We start from the raw sequence: 19675 nt of genomic DNA, 5'->3' as shown, positions 1-19675 counted from the left end.
TCCAAGAACAGGAATGGAACCGGTCTGATACCCCAAGCCTGTGAAGGGCAAGATGCATGTAAATAGAAGGCATGGCCATTGTAAATGAAGAAAGTGTTTCATTACACAAAATGTGGTTCCTTCAAACATGAAAAAGCTATGGCAACAGAAAGCAAAACTAATACACTAACACATAACTGGCTCTCACACCCGGGAGACTGTCCAAAACATAAATCACATTCCGACCATCTTCCTTGGCCTTGATTCCACTGCGCCAACCAAAGCATCCAATGCCCCATCAGTGAGGCATTCCGCCCTCTGCCTCACCCTTTCCATGTCTTGCTAGGCTGGTGTGCCACAGGTAGGCTCCCACCGCTTTGAAGGCCTACAAGGCAGTGAGTGTGTCTGGTGATGCCAATTGACCTGCCCCTTTAAGAGCTGGCCGGCACCAGTGTGTCTCAGGGAAAGTGATTATTGCCAGCACCCTCACTGCGCCCCGCCGCCACGAAATTGGGTTGCGCCGCCGGGTTAGCGCCTTAAGAGTAGCGTGCAGCACCTGATTTAGCGCCGCAATCACCTTTAGGGGCACTGCAACCCAATATCGTGCTAGGTGGTGCTAAATTGCGCCTGGCGCTAAACTTTGCGCATCGCCAGGACTAGCGCCCCAGACGCGGCTATACCAAATTTCTAGGCCATTGTGTTTTCGAATTATGTCACTTGAGGGGCTGCATGTTGATAAGAAATAGGACGGGTCCAAGGACAGATCCTCAGAGGACACCAGAGGTGACATTGCGGATTGGGAAGAGACGCCATTGCAGGTGATTCTATGGTTGCGGCTGGAAAGATAGGAATGAAACCAGATGAGTGCAGTCCCATCCAGCTGGATGACGGTGGAGAGGCGTTGGAGCAGAATTTTGTGGTCAACCGTGTCAAAGGCTACAGATAGGTCCAGAGGGACGAGAAGGGATAGATTACCTGTGTCGCAGTCAATTAAGATATCATTTGTGACCTTGGTAAGAGCAGTTTCAGTACTGTGGCAGGGGTAGAAGCCTGATTGGAGGGATTCAAACAAGGAGTTCTGGGAAAGATTTGGGAGGTGACAACACATTCAAGAACTTTGGAGAGGAAAGGGAGGTTGGAGATGGGGTGATAGTTTGCAAGGATAGAAAGATCAAGGCCTAGAAATTCAGTTGGCTGCGCCAGCCATTAGCGCCTTAGGAGTAGATGATCTCGAGCGCTAGGCACTTAGCGCCCGGGCGCAGCGCGATCTGCGCCTCGCCCCAACTTCAGTAGACATTTAGCGCTGGCGCAGAGTCATTGCGCGCGCTCATCTGCGCGCGCAGATCATGACGTCATTTCGTCGTGCAACGCCCTTTGTGCGCCCAGAACCGGAACTTCACTCGCGCCGCCCGATTGTGCGCCTGGTGGCCCGAACGACTGTGAAGTGGAACGGTACACAGCCGAGGCGGGCCGTGGGGAGCGCAAATTAAAGGGCACTCCTGCAGTAGAAAAGGCAGCCGTTTTGCAACACTCCTTCTTTGGGAGGAGGAGGAGGAACAGTGATGGAGAGAAGCCCTCCCCAAAAACACAAATATACTAGTCTCGGCCTGTCAAAAAAACAAATCCACCCTCCCCCTTTAAGAGCTCACCGGAGCCAGAGTGTCTGCCGGCAATCAGCAGCTTGCCGCACCTGCCCTGCGCCCAACTTCCGGTGTTAGCGCCCCAAGCTGCCGGCTTAGCGCCTAATGATAGTCGTGCATCGCCTGTTTTAGCGCAGCAGCAACCTCTTAGGGCGATGCAACTGAATATCGGCGAAGTGGCCTCGACTTTGCGCCGGGCGCAAACTTTAGCGGCCGCCCGACTTTACCGCCCCAAAAGTGGCTATAATGAATTTCTAGGCCCAAGGGTTGACCTTTTGAGGAGAGGGGTTTTGACGGCAGATTTGAAGGAAAGGGGGACAATACCTGAGGAGAGAGAACTGTTAACAATATCCGCTAACATGGGAGCCAGGAAGCAAAGTTGGGTTGTCAGCAATTTAGTAGAATTAGTTGTCGCGAGAGCAGGAAGTCGGTCTCATTAACAAGATGAGCTTTGAAAGAGTAAGAGGGGAGATTGGAGAGAAATTAGAGAAATATGCAAATTTAGGATTAGGGCAAGGGGGAAAATGGAGAGGAGGTAAGGTCCGGAGGGCTAGGGGAAGTGAGGGAATTGAAAGCAGAAGTAGTTGGACGGATGTTGTCGATCCTTTTAACAAAGAAGTCCATGAGCTCCTCACATTTATTGTTGGAAGTGAGGGAGGGGAAGGCAGGGGAGGGTGATTTGAGAAATGGTTAGTGGTGAAGAGAAGCCTGGTGTTATTTTTGCTGTCCTGGATGATCTTCGAATAGTGGGCAATTTTAGTGATGAAGGGCAGGACCCAGTAGTGCTTTATATGATCTAAACAAATCTGGCGATGGATGATTAGACCAGTTGTCCGCCAAAGACGTTCAAGTCTGCGTCTCTTCAAACCCGTGACTTCGACCACCGAGAAGGATAAGGGCAGCAGGTGCATGGGAACACCACCACCTCTAATTTCCCCTCCAAGTCACATGCCATCCTGTTCCTTCACCTTCGCTGGGTCAAAATCCTGGAACTCTACCTAACAGCACTGTGGGAGTACCTTCACCACATGGACTGCAGTGGTTCAAGTAGAAGGCGGCTCACCACCACCTTCTCGAGGGCAATTAAGGATGAGCAATAAATGTTGGTTTAATTAGCGACGCCCAATATCCAAAAATGAATAAAAAATAAGTCTATATAATGATTATGAACCCACTTTTTATTTGTCTTTTCTCCTCCAGATTTCTCCCCTGCTCCCTTGAGGGTGCTGATTGATGCTGAGGTGGAGTTCATTGATGCTGGGTGCCCTCTGGTAGCCTGCCCAAGTGGCTCTCTTTATATATAGGCCTAGGCAGTTTATGTCTTCAAGCTATTTGATCATGGAGGGATACAGAAAACATTGGGTGTCAGCTGTGGCTCAGTAGTGGCTGTCTCACTTCTTTATCCCTCAACAAACATCACTAAAAACAGATTATCTAGTCATTATCTCACTGGGGACCTCTCTGTGTGCAAATTGGTTGCTGCCTCTCCTACGTTACAACAGTGACTATACTTTAAAAGTATTTCATTGGCTGTAAAGCGCTTTGGGACATCCAGTGGTTGTGAAAGGCGCTATATAAATGCAAGTCTTTTTTTTTCTTCTTTCATTTTCTTGCAGAAGCCACTGCATAGCAGTTAGGAGCAGGAATCTGTCTTATTTCCCCGCTTGCTACCTCAGAAATAATTAGACCAATTGTAGCGCTGGTACTGCTGCCCAGCTGACAGTAGCTAGCTCATCACAGGAACCATCCATTATATACATGGAACAAAAAACAACAGCTTCACTACGACACATCCCACCATTATCTTCAGAAGAAATTGTAAAGTACAAAATAAGCCTCAGAATCACACAGTGTCAGTTATTTACAGTACTTTATTCTCAACCTGCATACACAAAAGTCAGACTTCAATATTATTGTTCTTTAATTGCAGCATTCTCAAAGAAATTGTTGTGCCCTGTTTTGTTTGCAGTTAAATATAGAAATTGTCAAAGCAAATCTGACATCATCTGCTTATGACATGCAAAAAATATGAAAAAAGGTCTGAAATATTTTGAGGAAACGTACAGTATAAAAGTATCAGACGCTTAAAATCTTCCCTGCTTACATCGGTGTCTAAGAATATGGTCAACATACGGAGTACTGTACAGTTAATTTCCTGGATAGTTAATTTGGAGTAATGGCTTCTTTGATAACCGGCTCTCTGTTCAGATAAGTTGCCCAGTAAACTAAATTAAAGATTCCAAAAAGAACAGGAAACACAACCCTGGCCATTTTGTCGATTTTACTGACGCTGTTGTAAGTCTTTTTACTTTCAGCGGCCTTTTCCTCTGCCCTCATTTGCACAGTCGTACTCTTTGAAATACTTGATATGACGGGGTCCTTTGTAATATTCGGGGTGTAGGTCATCCCTCCGATAGCATATGCATTGTTCATGTTCTTTGCCAAGGTTTCCTTTTTCTGGAAAACAGTGCAATGTTTTAGTAATTCCAAACGTGCCTGTCTTATGATGATAAAAGTCTTGTGTCTAGCACGTGAAGCCGTCTTAAATACCTCAGGTGTTACAACTGAAGTGTCATGCCTCAGGTGATTTGTAATGTAGGCATAACATGTATCCCTGATTAACCCAAAATTGAGTAAAACAGCAGCAAATCACAACTGAAACAATCGGCAATACACCATTCAGCAAGTTGGAATGCGAAATACCAATCGCAAAGTTGAAAAACTATGAATCAAAATGATCAGTCAACTAACAGCTGCCAATATATTTTAAAAAATCAAAGGAACCAATTAAATTACTTGCGGTATGTTTTGTAAAGCTTTTCAGCTCCCTTCCAGGTTACTCCCTAAGGTGAGACACTTTGGGGAGATCTTGTTCTTCCGTCTAAAACAGGCACAAAGTCGGCCGAGGGGCTGCACCATCTGCCACGTGGTGCCAGCATGAAGGCCAAACCATTTTGCGGCCCAAGGAGCTGCAGATGACTGCAGCTTGCTCCTTCCAGTCGGGTGGGTAATCAGCCAGCTCCCAAGCTGAACTGGCTCCAGGAATGGGTCTGAGGGGCAGGGGGGAAGGCGGGGGGTGTTCTCCAGGGAGGACGGCGGGGGGGGGGTCTCAAACAAACTATCATAAAAACCTGGGATCTTTTTCTGAGTGGTCGCCAGCAGTGGCCATTTGTACCTGAAGATTGCAATCAGGGCCCTACAACTGACATAGGCCTGATTCGCTATGATGAAGCAGCCTTATGCCTGTTTCAGACAGGTAGGGGTGGATACTCAACCATTTACAGACCCATCTGAAAATTTCATCAGTAGGGAATTGGGCGTCAATGGCACGGAGGTGCCTCGCCCGAAATTCCATTGCTGACCGCCTGTTTTTCAGGCAAAGATCGCCCCACTTAGTGATGTAAATAAGCTTTGTATCATGGCTAAGACATTAAAAAATTAAAAAAAATACAACAAAATGATTAAAATTACCTATACAGCAGCAGTTTGTGTGCGAGTAGACTATCTCGAACAATATTTTCCATTGGGAAGCCTGAACTCTACAAAGTCTAGGCCTTGAGTCCATGGGAACTTTACAGTTATCACCACCAGCTGTGTGAACAGGGTCAGCAAGGCACTAGTCTGCAACTCCCAGCGCCTACAGCTCCCAATGGCCCTGAAATTCCGCGGGAATTCAAAGAATGTCCCACCGAGGTCAAGGCAACCCCCAAGAAAACAGGGGCGGGGGAGTGGGTCTGTTTACACCAGATTGGTGTGAGTTTCTGGGTACAATATTTCATTCACTATTATTCTAAAATGAATGTAAAGGTTTATGACAATAACTGAAATACATAGCAAATCAAAGGGTAGTTAAAATATATTTAAACATTTTTTTTTGCAGGAGACATTTGCTGGGCCATGGGCAAAGAGCTGGGGTGTGGGACTAATTGGATAGCGCTTTCAAATGAGCCGGCATAGACAGGATGGGCCGAATGGCCCTGTTCTGTGCTGTATGATTCTATGACGTATATTTTTCACTATTCATTTGTGCATTTATTAATGATGTATGTATCCAACATTGTCTGCATTCACAATTTTGTTAACGATTAACGTATTTAACACTATTATTTAATGTGTGTGATTCAAGAGTATAAAATAGAGAAAGTGAGAAACAAAGCTCTCTCTCTCTCTGTGAACAGTACATTAAAACATTAGAGTTAAATCAATATGTCTTTAACAAAACTGCAAGAGTTGGCAATGCTGCATATTATTCACAGTTAATCATATTTGTGAGCTTCATGCTAGATTAATTGGAGTCGAATCTCTTACAAGGCTTGTCACCTTGTACAGGAGTTAGAAAAAAAAACAAGTAAATTTATGGTTGGCTCATGGCACAAATGATCGCATTTTATAGTCTCTCATGGACTTTATTTAAAGGCAGAACTCTCAATCCATACATTATATGAATCACCTCTGTGGCACACTGGAGGGGAAAATATAACGGCCGTGGAAACTATTTATAAATCTTCAATTCATATCAGGCTCTCAAACAGAACTGTCGTAAATTTGTAATTAATTTCAAATGTGTTGTCAAAGAAATGATGCTTCAGAATTATTCCAGGATTGAGTCAGTTCAGAAAGATGGCTAAAGCACAGGCTAGAAATGGCTGTTGGTGATGTTACTGTAAAAACGCTTAACACACTTGCTTTCTCATTTATTTTCACTGGAACGTTAACCCAGTTAATAATTGTAAACGGGTTAATGCTTTTGTTAAAATAGCAAGAAAAGGAACTTGATCTAAGTGTGTCAAAGGTTTGTATAATAACATGGGCGACATCAATTTGCTCTCCCTTAGTCTCTAATAGATCGGTTGTACTGTTGTTTCTTTTCTCAGTGCAATGTGGATTTTAACGGGCGGCACCACAAAAACCCGAAATATAACTCACGAGCTGGTCAAATCTGACTGTGGAATGCAAAAATGACTAAACAAAATTTCAGAGATTAGGAAAGAAAATTGATAAAAATTGATCCAAGCAAATTGTTCACTGTGTCAAGGCTTCAATTGCAGGGGATGACATGAATCTTGTCATTCATGTGGAAATGACTTATGAAATAATACTGGGCAGCCTGCTGGTGGCGCTGTCCAGGGAGAGTATAAATACTCGGGCATGGGCCTAGCTTGCTCGGAACATTCTTTAACAGGAACTAGTGAAGGACACAACTAGACCTCCATGTTGTAAAACAGTTGATTAAAGCTTTGTTTAACGCTTAGACCAAGTGTCTGGTAGTTTTCTTACATCAGGGGACATACGTATAAAATAAGACGAAAGAAGTTGGGAATAAGAAGGAAAGTTAGGTAGAACTTTTCAGGCCAGTTGTGAAATGGATTACCAAGAAACAGACAGTATAAAGGGATTCAAGAGGCAATTAGATATGTTTCTGAAGAAGGAAGAAATTGAGGGATATGAGTCAGAAGGTAAGTTGATCTCTTAAAAAAAAATGGTAAATTAGTCTAATGGCCTTTTCGTGTTCTTAAATATTCTTCATGTTTTACATTCTTGTCAATGAGCAGATTAAGAGAAGGTCCCCAGTATTTATACTGAGCAAGGGATGTATGTATAAAAACGATATTATAGCTGATACTGTAATAAATCTGTAGCACTTAAATTAAATCAAAACCGGGGAATAAAATGCTTAATTAAAATTAGCAGCTGCTTTACCTGCAGATTGACTCAATTTGTATGAGTAACTTAAATTTATAATTACAGTTTTCACAAATGGTGGAAATATCGCTGGAACAAAAATATTATTTTGCCATACATCATATTTCTAATTTCAGTTCCATGCAGAGTTATTTATGATGCAATTTAACATTAACACGCATTGTCATCACCCCACTCAACATCTGCACACATATATACACATTTCCCGTCGAAGTCACTGGAACATCATCAGTTGGTTTTCCTTCCATCTCTAGCCCAGGAGCATGGGAACACAGGAACAAGAGGAGGCCATTCAGCCCCGTGAGCCTGTTCTGCTATTGAATGAGATCATGGCTGATCTGTGGCCTAACTCCATATGCCTGCCTTTTGCTCCATATCCCTTAATACCTTTGGTTAACAAAAGTCTATCTATCTCTGATTTAAAATTAACAACTGAACTAGCATCAACTGCTATTTGCAGAAGAGCGTTCCAAACTTCTACCACCCTTTGCATGTAGAAGTGTTTCCTAACTTCACTCCTGAAAGGCCTGGCTCTTGAGTTTTAGCACTGAAACCAATTGTTACATGCCCTACCACTATCCCAGCTGAGATTAGTGAACAAAGCAAAGGTTAGCGATTGAACTAAGTCCTGGTCTATGTGACTTAGTACCACATTCGGTGGTGCATTTATCCAGTGAGCCATTGTGGGACTTTCATTTAAATCCTTAACAAAATGTATGGTGCTTCTCTAAATGATGAGGCAATAACAGGGAATTTGCTTGGTTCTGTTGCAAGAGCCTGCAACAAGATACAGCAGTAACTGGAAGGACTTCACTATTCTACTGAGGCATTATACTCAATGAGAAGTGAGAAAAATACTCTGGGGCAAATTATATTACTTCCATCCTGTTGCTAAATTAGGATTGAACCACTGTTGGTAGTGCAATCGCAAATTAAGAACAGAAACTGTACAATACACTGTGCAATATTTTTTATAAGGAATTTGATATGAATGCCTTATGGGGTAGATTATACTTTTATCCCTGAACCAAAGATTCATTGTTTGTTTATCTCATTGCTCTTTGTGGGACTTTGCTGTGTGCAATTGGCTGCTGCGATAGCCTACAGAACAACAGTGACTGCACTTCAAAAGTAATCCACTGGCTGTGAAGCACGTTGGAATGTCCCGAGACGATGAAAGGCACTACGTAAATGCAAGTTATTTTGCAAAATGAAACAATTCTGTGTCTGTAACTTCACATACTCTTTATTTGATTAGTTCAGTGTTTCTACTTTGAATAAAAACTATCAGATAGCCGGAAAAAGTTCAGCTCCTTTTCTGCTGCCTTTAGGTTTCCGTAGCTTAAGTGTTCACAGCCAGCCTGGGAACCATTGATAAACAAAGATCAAAAAATCTACCACGTCTCTTTTTCTACCTTTCCGATCCTATCACCACCAAGAGTACCTCAACCATAACATTCTGCTTGTTCTGCCACCCTCTCACTCTCTGGTGCGTCTGGACACTCTCCCCCCTGCCCTGCCTTGAACCCACTCTCTTGCTCCATTCTAGGCCTCCGCTCCATAGCCTATGAGCGATGTTTTGGTAAATGTATAAGTTGCATATTAAAAATTCTTACCTTAGATTGAAAAGCTTCCATCGCTTTTTTCCCATCCCATGCCCAGCTTCGTTTAGTGAAGTAATTTACTGTTGCAAACTCTATCAGCGCGGAAAAGACAAATGCATAGCACACAGCTATGAACCAGTCCATTGCAGTGGCGTAAGCTACTTTCGGCAAAGAGTTTCTTGCACTAATGCTCAACGTTGTCATTGTCAGCACTGTGGTTACACCTGAAGCAAAAGGAGCATAAGGACAACATCAACATCTTATTTTTTATTCATTCATGGGATGTGGGCGTCGCTGGCAAGGCCAGCATTTATTGCCCATCCCTAATTGCCCTTGAGGTGGTGGTGGTGAGCCACCTTCTTGAACCGCTGCAGTCCGTGTGGTGAAGGTACTCCCACGGTGCTGTTAGGGAGGGAGTTCCAGGATTTTGACCCAGCGACAATGAAAGAACAGCGACATATTTCCAAGTCAGGATGATGTGTTTGTATTTATATAGTGCCTTTAATGTAGTAAAGCGTCTCAAGGCACTTCACAGGGGAGTTATCAGTCAAAATTTGACACCAAGCCACCTAACGGTCTTCACTGCAATTCAGTGCACAATGAACAGTGGAAAATCAAAGCATTCAAAAATCTTTTAATATCTTATTTAGAATAATTAAGGATGGGAAAATAGTTTATTTAAAGCTAGATTTTTAATTATTTTGCCAATTGTCTCCCCTCCTCTCCTAAAGGTGTTCGTTTCTTCCTAGAGTCCAGTCCCATTGGCACGACTTTCTCTCCCGTACCTCACCCCAGGCAGCAAGGTAGTGTTGATAGGCTATTCGATCTCAGGGTATATTGTAGCTCAACCAATCACCTCCTCACCTGAGATCCATTGAAGGCACTTCCTGTAAGAGCTTTCAGATAACAATCAGGAATGGAAACTATTTATTTTTTCCCTCCTTATCTAAGCCAGCGATATGGAGGTCAATTATTCTGTCCTACAGATCAGCTAACTCAAAACTCAAATTGGGATTGAAGCTGGGATGTTCCTAGTCTGTACAGCTCAGCTATTCATTAGATTAACTCACTGAATCATCAAGGAAGCTTGAAAATATTGTTTTTGAAATGCAAACAGCAAACATCATTGACTGTCTGGCAGGACTTGAATGCATTTGCTCGATGATATTGATTCGTCTGTACAATGTATTTTTCTGGACTGTTGGCATTACTGATGCTACCAATCATTTTGGGTGTGGAAATATGCTTCAGGTCACTAAACACAGTAAACTATTTGGTTCTGTTCCAAACAGAGCAGTTCTTTTCTAATTCTTTTGTACTACTTCCAACTTAATTTTTCATGAGGAAATAATATGTTTTTTATTAAAAAGCCATTTGTTTTGTGTCAGGCATGCCTAGGGTGTAATTTTATAATGGAATATTGGAAACATGGCTCATGATTCAATAATTCCCATTAAAAGTTATTTGTTTGGATGTTGCGTATACCAATAATTGAATGGGTTTTATACTGTAATGAAATGACAGCGATGTCACACAAAGTTTACAGTCTAACAACTAAATTCAACTTTTTTCCATCAACAACAACTTACACTTATGTAGCACCTTTAACATTGTAAAACATGTCCCAATGTCCCAATAATGTATGAGGAATAACATAGAAAATAGAGTTTCTACCGAGAACATCCAATGGTGGAAGAGTGATGGGGCATTTTGGTCAGTAAAAGTCATGTCTGATTGCTGAGTGATACAGCCGGATCCTGATATCATGACCTGAGTTATCAGAAACAGTTGTTAATCTCTCCCAGTTCCATGACTGAGAACAGCCATTGAACACGTTCAACTGCATTGGTATTCCAACCCAGCCACTAGCAGCAGCTTCAAGGTGGAAGCGTTAAAATCCAAACAATATGATTTCGGTATCTCCGGAGGCACAGCATATCATTCAGGAACTGGACCACCCACCACACTGCTGGAGGCACAGTGCCACCAACAACAAATGAAACTAGCTGCTGCCAGTGGTTTTGGATGCCACCATACTACAAATGGTTGTGTCAGTTTTGACTGTCGGTACTCTGGAACCTGTTCCATTTAAATTATGGGTGGGTTACCGAGCATTGGCGCCAAAACTAATAAAGCTTAATCAGTCTTGTGCTCAAGGAGAAGCTGCTTCTTTACGAACAATCAGGCCAGCAATGTGGATTTGACATTACTGGCCTGCGCTCACCTCCCTGGCTATTGGGGAAGGTTCACGGCTCAATAAAAACCAAAAGTTGTAATTGAGATTTTTAAACAACTGAGCAGGTGCACATTTCAGAGTTTCAGAATCAGGCAGGAACGTCGTGTTGAAGTCGAAGACCAGCCATGATCTCATTGAATGGCGGAGCAGGTTCAAGGGGTCATATGGCCTACTCCTGCTCCTAATTCTTATGTTCTGATGAATCCATCGTGTTTACATTGCAGGGTAGAATTCAGAGTGACAGCGGTAGTAAACACACTGACATTTGAGGCACTTGGCGATATACCCAAATGTTCTCCTTAGAGCAGAGAAGGTTGAGAGGAGATTTGATAGAGGTGTTCAAAATCATGAGGGGTCTAGACAGCGTAGATAGAGAGAAACTGTTCTTATTGGTGGAAGAGTCAAGAACCAGAAGACACAGATTTAAGATGATTGGCAGAAGAACCAAAGGCGACATGAGGTAAAACTTTTTTACGTGAGTGGTTATGTTCTGGAATGCATTGCCTGAAAGGGTGGTGCAGGCAGACTCAATTGTGGCTTTCAAAAGGGAATTAGATAAGTACCTGAAGGAAGAAAATTGCAGGGCTACGGGGAAAGGGCGGGGGAGTGGGACTAGCTGAAGTGCTCTTGCAGAGAGCCGGCACGGCTTTACGGGCCGTATGGCCTCCTACTGTGCTGTAACCATTCTATGATTCTATAGCATAAACTATTCAATGTTCAGCTGAAAAGAAACAGCCATTACCAGTTGAACCACAAGAAATGCCATTTTAATTAAGCTTGCATGCCAAGTGTATTAAATGATGAGTGATGAAGCCATGAATAAGTTGTTCATATTTTCTTAATAAAAGTAGTTTACTATGTTAGATTCTATTTGTACGTGAGTTTATTGCAAAGAACGACGGTGCTAATTCTACAGTCCCATGCTCTGAATGAAGCAGCCACACTCAAAAGGAGCATGGGTCAGAGATATCGCTATAACATTAGCTCCCGGTTCTCTGACTCACTCTCCCTGCAATCATGGCTCCCTGCTTGGAGTGCAGGCTCACAGAATTATCGCTTATCCGTTTGCAAGCCTCTGAATAGCTCAGTGTGTTTAACAAGTGACTAGGTTGGTCATAGAGACCAAAAAAGTCTTATATTCGCTACTTCAAGGCTGATTTCCCCAATCAAGCACCTTAAGCTCAAGTGAGGTTTTAAATTAGAAAAGTGGTTTTAGTGTGTCCATTGTAATTGCAAGCTGAGGTTATGCTGGGAACAAGGGGGTATAAGCTTAAAATTAGAACTAGACTGTTCAGGGGTAATGTCAGGAAGTACTTCTGCGCACTAAGGGTAGTGGAAGTTTGGAACTCTCTCCCCCAAAAAGCTGTTGAGGTTGGGGGGTCAATTGAAAATTTCAAAACTGAGATTGATTGATTTTTGTTAGGCAAGCGTATTGAGGGATATGGAACCAAGGCGGGTAAATGGAGTTAAGATACAGACCAGCCATGATCTAATTGAAATGGCAGAACAGGCTCGAGGTTCTGAATGGCCTACACTTGTTCCTATGATCCTATGCTGGTATGGAGATTCCAGCAGATGGGTGCCATGCACTTCTAGTGTTGGCTAGCCTGCGTCCTTTCCTTGCTTCTCCTTTTCTTCTTCCAAAAGGTAAAGATACAGGGCCATTCCCATGGGAAGCCTCTTGTCCTGTCTGAAATGGGTAGGGCGGAGGGGGGGAATGGCAGCCCCACAGCTATGGTGCAAAGGCAAATGGGGAAGTAGTTGTCAACATCAAAAAGAAACAAACAAAACCTCATCAAAATCAAGTCAGAAGGAAGGTCCCTGGAAATCCTATCCGTATAGTAGCTGGACTTTTAGAATTCACTTCTGCTTTTTCTGCAGGGTATACTGATTTTATACAGTGCGAATGAGGTGGAAATGATGGGAAATGCAATGAATGGAGTCCCCATGTCATTATTGGCGGGGAGCTGTCTAAACATGGGGTGGGGGCTTCTCCCATCTGATGGTGGAAAATGGGGCGGGTGCCAATTGGAATTGGAGAATCCAAGCTAATAGTTTCAGCAAATTGCCCTTGGAGTACATTTAATGAGTCAGTGTTCCCAGTGTGGAGCTTCGCAGCACGTGACCACGTATCCAGAATTTGAGTGCAGGAATCAGCATGTTGAATTTGTGGCCCGCATGATTGGATGACTTAGCAACCTTGAAGGTGTGGAGTGGGCCAGACGGAGCCAATGACCTGTCCGATTAAGTTTGCAGTGTTTCCAAAGTTGTGGAAATAATCTATTTTTCACCACTCGGCCAAGTAAATTAATACCTTGGACTAATTAATATATTATGACAAAAATTACTCATAAGGGGACATTTTCCTGTGTTTCTGCCCAGGATTGCCTAGGCACAACAAAATGCCAAAACATCAGGTGGATCACAGTAAAGGAACTCACCCGATTTTCCTTTATTAGTTTAAATGGAGGAAAATCAGGTGGGTTCCTTTATAGGCGTGCACTCTGACACACCCGATTTCCCAGTATTCACTGCTCTCTGGTACAGACCCAGGAACATCTCCTATATGGCACCTTGTGATGAGAAGGGAGGTGCGAGAGAGTATGAACCGGAGTGACGGAGAAGGAAAGATGCAGAGGAGGGTAGCACTATTGGAAAGAAAGAAAGACTTGCATTTCTATAGCGCCTTTCATGACCTCAGGATGCCCCAAAGCACTTTACAGCCAATGAAGTACTTTTGAAGTGTAGTCACTGTTGTAATGTAGGAAACACAGCAGTCAATTTGCACACAGCAAACTCCCATAAAACATCAATGCGCTAATGATCAAATAATCTGTTTTTCTGATGTTGATTGAAGGATAAATATTGGCCAGGACACCGGGGATAACTCCCCTGCTCTGCTTCGAAATAGTGCCATGGGATCTTTTACGTCCAGCTGAGAGAGCAGACGGGGCCTCAGTTTAACGTCTCATCCAAAAGACAGCACCTCCGACAGTGCAGCGCTGCCTCAGCACCGCACTGGAGTGTCAGCTTAGATTTTTGTACTCGAGTCTCTGGAGTGGGACTTGAACCCACAACCTTCTGACTGCGGTGAGGGTGCTATCAACTGAACCACGGGACCAATTAGGGTTACCTGTACTTTTCTAGTTTTAATATTTTTGAGGATGTCAGTTTTGTCAGACTGTAGCATTAATTCAAAATCCTGTACATCTCTCTAAGGGATAGTCAGAATATTAATGAGGACTGTATTTGGGAACGTCAAGTCTCAAAGTTTGCAGAACACAGGAGCACTATATTATTAATGACTCAATAAACTGTAATCGGCAGCAGAAATAATGAATATAGTCATAATTTCATACCAGTTAGTTTATAAGGAGGACTTAGAGGCACCAGTGGGCTTAAGGGACTAAGTGGATCATTTTACCTGTGTGAAGTGGATTTGAATCCGATGAAAGTTCCCTATACTTACTTACTCTAATGGTTCTAATTGTAGCCAGTTTGAGCAACCTCACTCAGTTGCTGTTGAACAGGAGTCCACAGCATAACATTATTTATAATTTAATATCTACTATCTAATTATTAAACAAGAGGCCAATAGGATGACCAGTTTAGGGAGGAGGAAATATCACGTTAGAAGACTCTTCTGAGATGAGAGTCTAAGCCACATTGGAGGAGTAATTGCTCAGTGTATCAGAATCATAATGAGCAGGTTAACAATTGCACTATAGTCCCACTATACTAGACTTGTGGGTTCAAGTCCCACTCCAGGGATGTGAGCACAAAAATCTAGGCTGACACTCTGCACGGAGTGACATGGAGCGCTGCACTGTCGGAGGTGCCGTCTTTCGGATGAGACGTTAAACCGAGGCCCCGTCTGCTCTTTCAGGTGAATGTAAAAGATCCCATGGCACTATTTCGAAGAAGAGCAGGGGAGTTATCCCCGGTGTCCTGGCCAATATTTATCCCTCAATCAACATCACAAAAACAGATTAACTGGTCATTATCGCATTGCTGTTTGTGAGAGCTTGCTGTGCACAAACTGGCTGCAGCGTTTCCAGCATTACAACAGTGACGACACTCCAAAAGTACTTCATTGGCTGTAAAGCGCTTTGAGACGTCCGGTCGTGAAAGGCGTAATAGAAATGCAAGTCTTTTTTTTCTTTCTATACATAGTGTACAAATAAAATCTTACTCCATTGTTGACATGGAATAGAGAGGACTTTACTTTGCATCTAATCCCTACTAGATTTAATATGGAAGTGGGTGATTCTGACACAGTGGGAAAATAATTGTCCATCTTTGCTAGCGATTTTCTGATAAGCACTGGTAATGGGAGGGGTACCCCACCACCGGTGGATACTGGAAAATGATCTCTTGGGTGTCTAGAGTTTTCCAATATCATTATGTCTTGGCATGATCAGCACATTTCAGAATCATTAACAACTTTCCAGTATCTGAATTTATCAAATATTTCAATCTGTCTTAACAATATTCTGTTCAGTTAGTTGATGCAGCACCGATCTAACAGATGTATTTTCAAAAAAGTCTATTTAACGTTGGCTTTGTTGATAATTCTCCCTGTAGTTTTCTAATCATTTGACAAAGTAAAGTACTCCATCAACAAAAGCGGTTTAATCCGGAGGTTTTTTTTTTGTGCACGTGGGATTCCCTCACCTATCTCGCAAAAGACAATGCGGCTCCAAAATGAGTCAGTACCTATTCTCAGCCGGGCGATGAAACAGGAAAGGCCTCAGTGTATGCCTCTGCTGTCATGGAAATCCTGGGAGAACAGTCAGGCCAACAGAGGGCGCCACCGTCCTGCTCCTTTACGGAGTAGAAAATACTGCACTCAGCAGAACAGGTTAATTTGACGGCGTTTATCTCACTTCCTTTCAGTCACCGTGCACAAGAGACGGATAACATTGAGAAATGAATTGTATTATTGCTCCAAAAGACATCGCTGCGATTCAAAGCTGCTGGCCGCCTTCCATCAAAAATAATTGAGTTATGCAGTTTTACAGTCCTGCATTATTGAAAAGTCTGTCTCTCCAAAAAAGAATTTAATAAATGAAGAGTTAAAGCTTTGAAACAACTTTAGAACTTAATCAAAATTAAACTATTTCTATTTATCCATTTCACATAAACATCTTTGCAATTACCGCAAACCTTTTTAATAACCTCATTCTTCATTATAACAGTTATAATTAAAGAAAAAAACAGCATCTTAATTGCTGTTTAAGCAAAGCAATGGTAATGTAACACTTAAATCCGCTAATTAACCATGTTCACTGCTGCGCCTTGATGTTTAACGTTCAGCACCAAACTATGGAAAGTTCAAAGTCTTCACGTTTAGATTTCCTCCTTTAACATTTAACACATAAAGCTTTATTTTATTCATGCCAGTATAGCTCTGTTTGCGATGATGCAAGAATCTGTCAGTTAAATACTGTGACTTTTTGTATTGCAAACGTCAGCTGTTGCCTCCAGCATAGATATCACCATTTATGCTGTGCCGCAAGGACATCAACAGCAACGCTCGAATCATTCCTTCCTCTCTATCATCCTAAAATAAGGAATATATGGCTTCCTCCCTTCCCCTGTAGGTCCTGCCTCTTGCTGAGGTATGGCTTTAAGGATATCACTTCATTCTTCACTACCTCACTCAAGTGAGTGTTCTTCATGCGGGTGCCTGGGCAGTGATGGCAGGTCATTTGACCATGGGGGGCTGAACTGCCTTGGGGCTTCTCCCGCTCCTCCCTGTTTACGTGCCTAAACGGGGTTTTCTGCTGCCCTTCCGCCAAAGTAACAGCGGCAGAGCAGGAGAAGCTCTGAGGAAATTTACCCCCATGTTGTCCATTATGGCCGAGCCTGATTCTGTTCTCGGCTAAGGTCCGCGCGTGCCCACTTTCCTAGCAGCCAGTGATGAGGAGTAAGAACCCCTGACGATTGTTCCCTTCTATAGACAAGGCTACTTAGTGATTGAAGCTGAGACCATATCAACATTTAAGAATAGCTGAGACATGTGGTTGAAGGAAAGGGATATGGATTGGCTCAGGCAGATGTCATTAGAACTTCTGCTCATCTGGAGGATGAAGACCATCACGGGCTGGTTGGGCATTTCTATGTTCTAATGTCTGTGTCATTCTATGTAATTTTAGCAGCTCTAACACATTGCTCCAGCTGAGAACAGCTTGACATGAATCTTGTCATTCATGTGAAAACGACTTATGTAATAATACTGGGCTGCCTGCTGGTGGCGCTGTCCAGGGAAAGTATAAATACTCGGGCATGGGCCCAGCTTGTGCAGGACATTCTTTAACAGGAACTAGTGAAGGACACAACTCGATCTCCATGTTGAAAAACAGTTGATTAAAGCCTTGTTTAATACTCAGACCAAGTGCCCAGTAGTTTTCTTACGTTACAGCTATTTCATTATAAACCCAGGACTGAATGTGAGACTTCCTGGTCAGTATGACCTGGTCAGGAGTGTGGTAGTGTTAGAAGAGTCTTTGCAGATTTGGGAGCAGCATTCAAATCAGATGGACTTGAGAGTTGAAAGAAGAAGAAACCATGCTTTATAGTATCAGCTGGATCAATGAAAGGATAACATGAGTTCCACTTGAAACGAAAGGGGATAATAAGTCAAAGAATGTCAATAAATGTAGAAGGATCAATGGGACCCATCAAAGGTGACAGGTGATAACGCCTTCTGCAAGTCTAGTCAATGGTTAATAAACTGTGGGGGGAATTTTAACCTTAAAAAACAGGTGGGTTTGGAGTGTGGGGGTGGTTAAATTGTTAAAAATGAGATTCCCAACCTTATCCCGCCTCCAACCCGTCGACTTCCCATTTTAAAGGAGGTGGGACGGAGCGGTGGGGCGGGTGACCAACCCGCTCCCAGGGGGCGGAACGTCAATTTAAATATCATAAGAGTATTGTGTGCAGTTTTGGTCGCCTTACCTGAGGAAGGACGTTCTTGCCATGGAAGGAGTGCAGCGAAGATTCACCAGGCTGATACCTGGGATGGCAGGAATGACGTATGAGGAGAGATTGTGTCGATTGGGCTTATACTCACTGGAGTTTAGAAGATTGAGAGGGGATCTCATCGAAACCTATAAAATTCTGTCAGGCCTGGACAGATTAGATGCAGGAAGGATGTTTCTGATGGCTGGGGAGTTCAGAACCAGGGGTAATAGTCCAAGGATAAGGGGTAAGCCATTTAGGACTGAAATGAGGAGGAATTTCTTCACCCAGAGAGTGGTGAACCTGTGGAATTCTCTGCCACAGAGGGCGGTGGAGGCCAGTTCATTAAGTATATTCAAGAAAGAGTTGGATATATTTCTTAAGGCTAAAGGGATCAAGGGATATGGGGAGAAGGCAGGGACCGGGTACTGAATTTGGATGATCAGCCATGATCTCATTGAATGGCGGAGCAGGCTCGAAGGGCCGAATGGCCTACTCCTGCTCCTATCTTCTATGTATCTATGTATCTATAATGAGACTGGAAGCCTCTTTTTTAACCTCCATTCTGTATTTAACTGCATGTGGACGGGTTTCGCACAATTTGTGAAACCCGGTAAGACAGGGACTGTTGGATCCAGGAGGTAAGTGCTTTTATACCTACCTCCTGGATCCAGGGTCCCTGCCTAATCCATCCCCTGCAATCGGAGACACACTCATGAGGCCTCCGATCATCTCCTCAGGCATTCCCCCCGCCCCCCGCCGCCAGCGATGTTGCTCAGGCCAGCCGCGATCCTTGGGTGGCCGGCCACGATCTTCCCTTCAACAGCCCCCCACCATTATCCAACCATGATCCTCTCTCACCCCCCCACCCCGATCCTCTACCCCCCTTCCTATCATCTGCCCGACCCCCGATCCTCTCTCTTTCCCCCCCCCCCCAACACCCCGATCCATTTAACGGCCCGGCCCCCACACGAACCCTCCCTCCCTCTCCTGTGCACCTGAAGGCCGACCCACACAGCCAGCCAGCCAGCCCCTCAGTCTGGCTGGCTGCGGGCGGAAAACCAAGGCCTCGCATGCAAATCAGGCCCTGCCATTAAAGTCGGAGCCACCCCCCCCCCTCGCCCCCAACCCACCTTCCTCCACAAAATTCCAGCCACCATGTCTTGAAGAACCAAAATGATTAACACATAATAAAATAGAGGGAGGAGGAAGAGCTAAACCAATCAAGTCAGTGCCAATGGGTTGGTGCACAAATAATTTCCCACATGGTGAGTTTCCAGTTTCAACCATACCTCCAAGTCCAGTTACAAGCAGAGGCCGTGTATTTTCCCAATTGGAGGGAGGGAAAAATTGAAGAGTGAGCCAGCCTAGACCGCTGGTACCTTTTAATGACCACTACAGAAGTGCCATTGAAAGAAGTCTGGAATTCACGTTCCCTACATGCACATCAAGATGCAAAATAATATGGTGCAGGGAGACCAAAATAAAAAATAGCAGTGCCAGCACTGCAACCTATGCTCAGTATTGCTCAGTACATGTTAAACTTCACC

The 19675-nt window shown here is 43.6% G+C and overlaps 1 protein-coding gene across 2 annotated transcripts in view; it reads right to left on the bottom strand.

Annotated features, from left to right (window-relative positions):
- Window positions 1-3472: 3472 nt before the first annotated feature.
- Window positions 3473-19675, bottom strand: part of gabra5 (gamma-aminobutyric acid type A receptor subunit alpha5) — an 84135-nt gene continuing 67932 nt past the window's right edge. For both annotated transcript variants that reach the window (XM_085999548.1, XM_085999549.1), the window contains 2 exons: window positions 8939-9150; window positions 3473-4076 (listed from right to left, as the gene is read on the bottom strand). In XM_085999548.1, coding sequence (XP_085855674.1) covers window positions 3783-4076; window positions 8939-9150 — 506 coding nt within the window. In that variant the 3' untranslated portion in view covers window positions 3473-3782. The remainder of the gene's footprint in view (window positions 4077-8938; window positions 9151-19675) is intronic.

Source organism: Somniosus microcephalus, chromosome 10 (genome assembly GCF_052327205.1).
Source record: "Somniosus microcephalus isolate GS21.2 chromosome 10, FLI_Smic_1.0, whole genome shotgun sequence".
NCBI classification, from domain to species: Eukaryota; Metazoa; Chordata; class Chondrichthyes; order Squaliformes; family Somniosidae; genus Somniosus; species Somniosus microcephalus.
The sequence above is the reverse complement of the archived record's forward strand: the minus strand, read 5'-3'. Positions and strand labels throughout refer to the sequence as shown.